This window comes from Cnephaeus nilssonii, assembly GCF_951640355.1.
Source record: "Cnephaeus nilssonii genome assembly, chromosome: 13".
Taxonomy (NCBI): Eukaryota; Metazoa; Chordata; class Mammalia; order Chiroptera; family Vespertilionidae; genus Cnephaeus; species Cnephaeus nilssonii.
This window is the reverse complement of record NC_137084.1, coordinates 6006702-6014968: the sequence shown is the minus strand read 5'-3', so window position 1 is coordinate 6014968 and position 8267 is coordinate 6006702. Positions and strand designations below refer to the sequence as shown.

Sequence of the window (8267 nt, the reverse complement as noted above, 5' to 3'; positions counted from 1 at the left end):
GGAGCCCAGGCCGGGGGGTGGAGAGGGCGGGGCGACGCTCTGTCCCGCCCCGGGGGCGGGGCCGAGCCGGAGCCTGCGGAAGGTTAGACCCGGGGAAATTGGCCTGCGACTCCCTCCCGCACCCCGCCTCTCCCCTTCCCCTTCGAGGACACCCGACCCCCCTCCCGCTGCGCACCGCCGGCCGGAACGAGCCTCCTGGGCGCCCTGGTCCTCGGCCCCGCGCAGGTGCAGGTGCGGCACCACCGCTCTCCCACCGGGCGCATCGCGCTGGGCGGCCATGGCGCGAGGAGACATCCCGCAGGACAGGCAAGTTGGGGGCCGAGCGGGGTGCGCACGGAAATCCGGCGGCCGCCGGCAGCGCAGACCCGCTCCGATGGGCGCGCTGAGGCTCAAAGCGGAGCGAATGGAACTACAGTTCCCATTAGCCGCCTCCCTCCGCGGCCTGCGCCAGGGTGATGGGGGCTGTAGTCCGCTCTGGAGCGGGGCGGGGGCGGGAGGGGCGGCCGAGGAGCTGCGTCCTCGGGGTGACCTTCTGACCGATCCCCACAGCTACCACCTGGTCGGGGTCAGCTTCTTTATCCTTGGGCTGGGCACGCTGCTTCCCTGGAACTTCTTCATCACGGCCATCCCGGTGAGACTCGCGGCGGAGTGACTGCCCCGGGCCACCACCGCCCTCTGTCCCTGCGCCGCCGCCTTGGACTCCTCGTCCTGCCGGGTGACAGCCGGAGCTCGGAGCCTCTGAGGGAGGAGGGGCCTTGGTGGCTGGGAAGGTCGAGCTTTCGGGGCTGCCCGATCCTAGGGGGCAAGGCCCCCGGCTCAGGGAGTTCTGTGCCAGTCTCTCCAAAACTGGGTGCCCAGGCCTTTGTACGAGTGACATTCATGCATCCAACGGAGAGTCAGTGTGCACCTCCTGTGGGCCCCGCCCTGGTCTTGGCAGCGGGGGCACCGGCGGAAACAGCAGAGGAGGGCAGGAACGTGGCGCGGTGTTCTCTCTGGGACCAGGTTATTCAGTACAGCTTCCTAGACGCTCCTCAGTGCCTGGCTCTGGGCCCCGCACACCCCAAAATGAATTAGCCCCTAGTCTAGAAAGCAAGGTGGGTGCCAGAGAGCCATTAATAATGTAGCATGACACGTGGCCTCCCAGGCTGGGAGCAGAGTCCTGTGGGTCTCCAGGGCAGGGAACAGAGCAAGAGATGGGGCACAAAGGGGAGGCTGGGGTCTGGTTCTGAAGGCCCCCAAATGCTGTTTCAAAACCTTGAGGCTTTGCCCTGCAGGCATTAGGGAGCCATGGGCATTGGGAGGGGGAGTTAAACAGGATGTGCGTTCCAGAGGGAATGTGGTTGGCCGGCACGCCCGCCAGAGCCTGGCTTACTGTAGCGCTCAATAAACACTCAGGAATCTGGAAGCTGCTGCTGGGGTGGCGGTGGGGGCTGGAACCAGGACACTGATGAAGAGGGGTGATCTGGAGATGAAGCAAGGCCCCGGTTGGGGGTTCTTAGGGCTCGGGCTCTGTTCCAGATCTCAGCCGTTCAGTTCAGTGGACGTTCACAGAGCCCCAGCGGTGCCAGGTTCTGGGAACAGTACAAGGACAGACAGAGACAGTCCCCACAGACATGAACCAAACCGTCCCGAGACAGGGCCAGCAGCGGGGAGGCCGGGCGGCTCCTGAGGGTGTGCTGTAGGGTGACCCTGCCCCCCTCTCCCGGAACCCTGGCAGTACTTCCAGGGGCGGCTGGCGGGGCCCAACAGCACTGTTGTGACCTGGAGCACCAACCACACTGGCCCTGCAGACACCTTCAACTTCAACAACTGGGTGACGCTGCTGTCCCAGCTGCCCCTGCTGCTCTTCACGCTCCTCAACTCCTTCCTGTACCAGTGGTGAGAGGCTGCCTCTGACTCCCTCCCAGGCCACCCTCCGTTGTTCCCGCCCCACCCCTGCTGAGGCAGCTCCATCTGGGCCCAGGGAAGGCCTCCCATCCTTCCTCCACACTCCCTGCATCTCCCCACCCCCACTGCCCCGCCCTGGGCTTCACCGCCCGCCACCTCCCTCGGCCTGACCTGGGTCCAGCTGATGCCCACTCTGCCCCCCTTATGAGCAGCATCCCTGAGACGGTGCGGATTCTGGGCAGCCTGCTGGTCATCCTGCTGCTCTTTGCCCTGACGGCGGCGTTGGTCAAGGTGGACATGACACCCGGACCCTTCTTCTCCATCACCATGGCCTCTGTCTGGTTCATCAACTGTGAGGACCACTGCCCCTACCCACCTCCCTGCCCAGCCCCCCCAGGACTTCAGCCCAGCCTCCTTTTTGTAGCTAAAAGGGCCCAATGTATACAAAAAGGGAAGGCAGCAGCAGCAGCACCCATATCCCTGATGAGAAACTGAGGCCCAGAGGGAGAGGAAGTCAGTTGTGACAGGCCCGCATTGACCTAAGAGCTGGCCTCCTGACCCTAGACCTGCAAGTCTATGGATGCACCTCAGAAGAGGAGTGAATGGGGGTTGTTACACCAGAGTGCCAGGAGTCTTATGCCTACCAACCTCATCCAGAGTCCACAGTGTGTCCTGCTGACACCTCCTCCAGGGAGCCCCTGAGCCTCCCTAGCTGAGCGGCAGTCCCCATTCTTGTCCCTCCACAGCCTTCTGCGCAGTTCTGCAGGGCAGCCTCTTTGGACAGCTGGGCACCATGCCTTCTACCTACAGCAGCCTCTTCCTGAGCGGCCAGGGCCTGGCTGGGATCTTCGCGGCTCTTGCCATGCTCATGTCCATGGCCAGTGAGTAGACTTGACTGACTGGGGGTGGCGGGGAGGGAGGGTGGCCTCTGGGATTCTGGGGGGTTGGGAGAGTGTGCCAGGAGTGAGATGCTGTGGGTTCTGGGTGGAGACAGAGGTGATGGGGAGCTGGGGATTGGGTTTGGGTTCTGCAGTGAGAGAGTGACTGGGTGAGGATTGGGTTAACTTGGAGTCAGGGGCAGGATTCCTGAGGCCAACTGTGACATGTGGCTGCAGGTGAGGTTGAGGCAAGGAGGAACAGGTTAGGGATTCAGAGAGATTTGTGTTCAAATCACAGTTCCTCTGCCCCCTGGTGGCGGGGCATTGGACAAAGCACCTTACCGGTGTCAGTTTCCTTACCAGAATGGTTATTATGGTTCCATCATCAGATTGTAATAATGAGCACATGGTAGGTGCTAAAAACAAACAAACAGTAGGGTGAGAGTGAGAGAAGTGAAGGGCTGGGCTGCGGCCCTGACAAGATTCCCGCGTTAGTTGTGAGAGGAGCGGAAGAGGCCAGGAGATGAGTCTGAGAAGGCCATAATAGGAAGTGGGACCAGAGTTGTTACCCTGTGGGAGCACGTGGGACCAGCCACCTGCCTGCTGCAGCTGGAGTTTCCTCACAGGTGGCGTGGATGCCCAGACCTCTGCCCTGGGGTACTTCATCACACCCTGCGTGGGCATCTTCGTGTCCATCGTGTGTTACCTGAGCCTGCCCTACATGGTGAGCCTGGCATTGAGCTCAAGGCTGCACTTCAGAGCAACTCAGATACAGCCCTGACCTGAGCCTGAGGTCCCAAGAGACACCAAGGGCGGTGGGGGGGCCCTAGCCTCAGTCCAGATCCCCAAAGGAGTCAGCCACTAGGGCAGGAGGGGACCCCAGCCTCTAAGCCAACAGGGTGTGGAGGGATCCAGGCACCTCAGCCCAGCCAGGCGGGACCAACGCTTGCCTTCTGCAGGAACTTGCCCGCTACTACCTGGCCAGGAAACCATCGCTGGCACAAGGTCAGGAGCTGGAGACCAAAGCTGAGCTCCTGCAGTCCGGTGAGCCCTGGGCCCTGCTGGGCAGGGGGAGGCCCAGAGGAAGCTAGAGGCACCTCCACGGGGAAAGATGTCCTTTCTGTCTCCAACTAGAGCCCTCACCCCTAGTAGTAGCCTTGTATGCACAGAGGCAGAAAAAAATAACATGAACGAAGCCCTCCCTTTGCCCTTTGGGCCTCAGAGTCCTCCTCTGTAAACGGGGAGGCAGTAGCACTTCAGGCATGCAAGTTCTGGATCCGAATGCATCTGAGTTTGAGTTCCAGCTTCACAACATCCAAGCTGTGTGACCTCAGGCAAGTCACTTAACCCCTCTGAGCCTCCATTCCCTTACCTATAGAGCCATGGCAGTGAGATAGTCCATTCAAGGTGCTTAATCTACCCAGCACATGCATGTGCTTAATAAATAGCAGCTAAGCATATTTCTGTTGTGAATTCTCTTTGCCTGAACCCTGGGCTGAAGGAGGGCCACTTGTTTTAGTTGCTGGGAATCTCCCTTCCTAGATAAGGTTCACAGGCATGACCCTGCCATCCCTCTTGCCCCAGATGAGAAGAACGGGATTCCCAACAGCCCTCAGAAGGCAGCCCTGACTCTGGAACTTGACCCTGAGAAGGAGCCAGAGCTGGAGCCGGAGGAACCCCAGAAGCCAGGAAAACCTTCAGTTTTCATTGTCTTCCGAAAGGTTTGGCTTGGATATAACCCCCAACCACCATCCCTGGGGAAGAGACGCCGCTCTCTCTAGCCCTTCCCAGAGACTCAGAATGGAATGGGGCCTTAGTATTCACCTTGTCCACCCCAAGGTGGCAGGGGCAGAGTGGGTCGGGGACACAGCTGAGCCAGGCCCCAGGTGTCCTGCTCCTGGGCCAGGGCTTTGGCAGGAGGGTGGGGGCTGAGTGTTAGGCCCCAGGCCTGCCCCCCCTCCTCACACCCCTGCCTCCGGCTCCCAGATCTGGCTGACGGCGCTGTGCCTTGTGTTGGTCTTCACAGTCACCCTGTCTGTCTTCCCCGCCATCACAGCCATGGTGACCAGCTCCACCAGTCCTGGGAAGTGGAGTGAGTGTTGGGGAGCAGAAGAGGGCTGGGCAGGGGAGCGAAGGGGAGAGGAGGAAGAGGGGAGTCGGGACCAGGATGAGCCTCTCTCTCTCCCAGGTCAGTTCTTCAACCCCATCTGCTGCTTCCTTCTCTTCAACATCATGGACTGCCTGGGGCGGAGCCTGACCTCGTACTTCCTGTGGGTGAGCACACCTGGGCGGGGGTGACCTGAAGGTTCTAGGAAGCAGTTGGATATCAGAGGGTGTGAAAGAGCGCAGAACGGTGATTTCCCAACGGTCCAGCTGGTCTGGGCCTGGAAGGGGACAGACACCAGGTGGCAGTGAGCGCCGGCTCCGAGAGGTATGCAAGCCAAGGCTGGCACTGTGAGCTCCTTGAAAGCGGAAACTATGTCCAGTTGACCTGTGTCCTCAGCATCCAGCCCAGGGCCAGCCCTCTGTGCTTGGAGACTCGCGTGGAGGTTTCGGCACCACGTGAGAGGGGGCACCACATTCCTAGTGTTTGCATTGCTTTCCGCCAAGGTGCCGCTTCATTAAATGAAATCTTCCAAGGAGACACAATAAATAAAGTAGATCCAAGAGGAGCTGCTCTGATCCCCAGCTTCCAATCCCATTCAGCACCCCCATCCGCCCCAAAGGGGTCTGTGGAACCCCCGGGGATGTTCGGAGGAACCAAGTTTGAAAACCAAAGATGCTGCCTAAGGCCTCCTCCAGTTCTGCCACTGAGAGACCACAGGCTGGAGACAGGAGAGGCAGAGGCCGGTCCTTGCTTGCTGGGTGGCGTGGCCCATCCCCTTGCTCTCCACAGGCCCAAGAGCGGGGTCCTCACCAGCTCCTGTAGGGTGGCTCAGGGGAAGTGAGGCATGAGTCTGTGGGGGTGCCCCTGGAGCAGAGACCCTGCGCGCAGGGACTGCCCTGACCCCAGCTTCTGCCGCAGCCGGACCAGGACAGCCGGCTGCTGCCCCTGCTGGTCTGCCTGCGCGTCCTGTTCATTCCGCTCTTCATGCTGTGCCACGTGCCCCAGAGGTCCCGGCTGCCCACCCTCTTCCCACAGGACGCCTACTTCATCACCTTCATGATGGTCTTCGCTGTTTCCAACGGTTACCTGGTGTCCCTCACCATGTGCCTGGCGCCCAGGTCTGGGGACGGCCCGCGAGGGCCTGGGGGGGTTGGGAGGTGGGTGAGCTCTTTGAGGGGGAACAGCCTGCAAGGGAGGGCTCATTCTGCTCTGGCCAGCCCTGCCCCAGCTGCCTCCAGGCCTCGCTGGTGCCACCCTGTCGGCCCAGGAGCTCGGTAGGCGATGACTCCACTGGGGCGGTTCCTGCCTGGGAAAGTCACCCAGGCACTGGTTCTGGGGCCTCCTCTCTGGGCCTCAGTTTCCCCATCTGTGAAATAAACAGGTTGGACTATTATTTCTTAGGGCCCACCCACTCCCCAAATTCTCAGTTGAAGGGGAGCTAAGGTTTTGCTCAGAAGCAGAGTTCATAGGCTATTAGTGTCGGGACAATGGAGGTGAGAATCCAGAGGTGATGGGGGCGGGCCGTCTGGGGACATTTTATCCAGAGGGGGAGCAGTTAATCTGGAATCCTGTAATACTGGACCCACGGGGCCTACAGATGCCCTTGTCCAGGGTCCTCATTTCACCGGTCAGGACACAAGTCCAGAGACAAGGGCCTAATTACGGGGACTGGAGGTGGGGTCAGCACAGACCAGAACTCAGTGCTGTAAGGAGGCCGGGCCACTGGGGCTGGGTCCAGGCTGGGCAGGGCGTTTTCTAAGAGCTCCCACCCCTGTGTGTTCTAGGCAGGTGCTGCCACACGAGAGGGAGGTGGCCGGCGCCCTCATGACCTTCTTCCTGGCCCTGGGGCTGTCCTGCGGAGCCTCCCTCTCCTTCCTCTTCAAGGCGCTGCTCTGAAGGCTGCGTGGAGGGCCTCCCAGCAGCTCTCTTCTCGCTGCCCCTTCGGAGCCCAGACCCAGGGCAGAGGCGTGGCGAGCTGGCTCAGGCCTCTGCTGGGCCGGGGCCCCTTGGTCTGGAGGTGCCAGGAGGAGGCAGGTGCTGTTTCCCTCCCGGGCCTCCTCGGGGTGCTGCGAGGAAGATTTCACCACCGGTCATTCCAGCCCTCACCCAGGATGGAGGCGACGCTCAGAGATGGACGCGGTCCAGAAGCACAGAAGCCCTCGCTGAAAAGGTGGCGGCCGGGGAAAGGGCCGAGGGCCACGGCCCTGCCCCAGCATCAGGAGCGCATGTATTTGTTGGTCACAAAAAACAGCCCTGCCCATCGAGGGAGACCGAGGCCACAGGCGGGGCCTTGCCGAGGTGCGGCTGGTGTGGGCCCAGCCTCAGGTTCCGCGTGGGAGTGTGGGCCAGCCCAGGGCAGGAAGTCCTCTTCTCCCCAGGCCTCAGCGACCCCGTGGGCAGGCCTCTCGGACCCCAGGACAGAGGATGCAGGGAAATTGAGGGGAGCAGGGAGAGAGAGAGATGTTAGGGATCTGAGGGTGCTCCCAGGACCCTCTGGGCCTCAGACAGAGTTTTTGTTGCCAACACTTACTGTCTCCCCCCCGCGCCCAGCGGGGCGGCCAGGTCTGTGTTAGCCTGCACGTGGGCGCTGTGCTTCACAGTGTGCAGCGCTCTCTCACAGCGGCATTGAGGCCCTTGGAGGGAGGCAGGCAGGGATTGTACTCCCCCTTTGTACAGGGGAAGAGCCCGAGTCCCGGGGTAAGTGGCCGATTCACAGCAGAGCTGGGGCCCAGCCCCCACCCCCCTCCTCCCTGTAGGTGCTGTTCTTCCAGCCCAGTTCCTGCTTCTCTTCCTCAAGGGGCTCAAAGCACAGCCCTGAGCACACACTCCACCTTTCTGCGGTTTCTCTCTCTGCTCCTGCTCCTGGGTCCAATAACAATCTTCTCCATTTGTATAACGAGGTCTCTGAGTCTTTCTTTCCAAAGTGCTTTCAGCTCTATTGGCTTTGATGAGCTGGGTGGGGTGGGGATGGTTGTACCCATTTGGCAGATGGGATGACTGAGGCCCGAGAGGGGCAGGGATTGGTGAGCATTCCTGCAGTGGCCAAGGGATATGGACCTGCAAGGAGCCCTGTACTCCTGGGCAGAGCACCGGGCTGCATGGACGACTACCACTCTTCCAGGCTCCTCTGCATCGCAGGCTTCCCTTTCTCAGAAACAGAGCTTTACCGAGGCAGTCAGCTGACTCTCTAGACCAGTGGTCGGCAAACTCGTTAGTCAGCAGAGCCAAATATCAACAGTACAACGATTGAAATTTCTTTTGAGAGCCAAATTTTTTAAACTTAAACTTCTTCTAACGCCACTTCTTCAAAATAGACTCGCCCAGGCCATGGTATTTTGTGGAAGAGCCACACTCAAGGGGCCAAAGAGCCGCATGTGGCTCGCGAGCCGCAGTTT

General features: G+C 60.8%; 1 protein-coding gene across 2 annotated transcripts; it reads left to right on the top strand.

Annotated features, from left to right (window-relative positions):
* The first annotated feature begins 254 nt into the window (after positions 1-254).
* Positions 255-6918, top strand: SLC29A2 (solute carrier family 29 member 2). Of its 2 annotated transcripts, none has more exons than XM_079789050.1 (12): positions 255-306; positions 550-631; positions 1718-1878; positions 2100-2239; positions 2634-2768; positions 3392-3489; positions 3725-3809; positions 4350-4486; positions 4752-4857; positions 4954-5039; positions 5908-5990; positions 6657-6918. In XM_079789050.1, the coding sequence occupies exons 1-12, from the start codon at positions 278-280 to the stop codon at positions 6766-6768; spliced, it is 1254 nt and encodes a 417-aa protein (XP_079645176.1). In that variant the 5' UTR covers positions 255-277; the 3' UTR covers positions 6769-6918. The 2 variants fall into 2 exon arrangements, with proteins under 2 accessions (XP_079645176.1, XP_079645175.1); XM_079789049.1 differs by having other exon boundaries at positions 5791-5990.
* Positions 6919-8267: the final 1349 nt, after the last annotated feature.

Excerpts from the sequence above, each read along its gene's own strand:
- SLC29A2 (XM_079789049.1), top strand. The coding sequence starts at position 278 with ATGGCGCGAGGAGACATCCCGCAGGACAG. Across the intron at positions 2,240-2,633 it reads CTCTGTCTGGTTCATCAACT|CCTTCTGCGCAGTTCTGCAG; the intron begins GTGAGGACCACT and ends GTCCCTCCACAG. Across the intron at positions 4,487-4,751 it reads TTTTCATTGTCTTCCGAAAG|ATCTGGCTGACGGCGCTGTG; the intron begins GTTTGGCTTGGA and ends TCCGGCTCCCAG.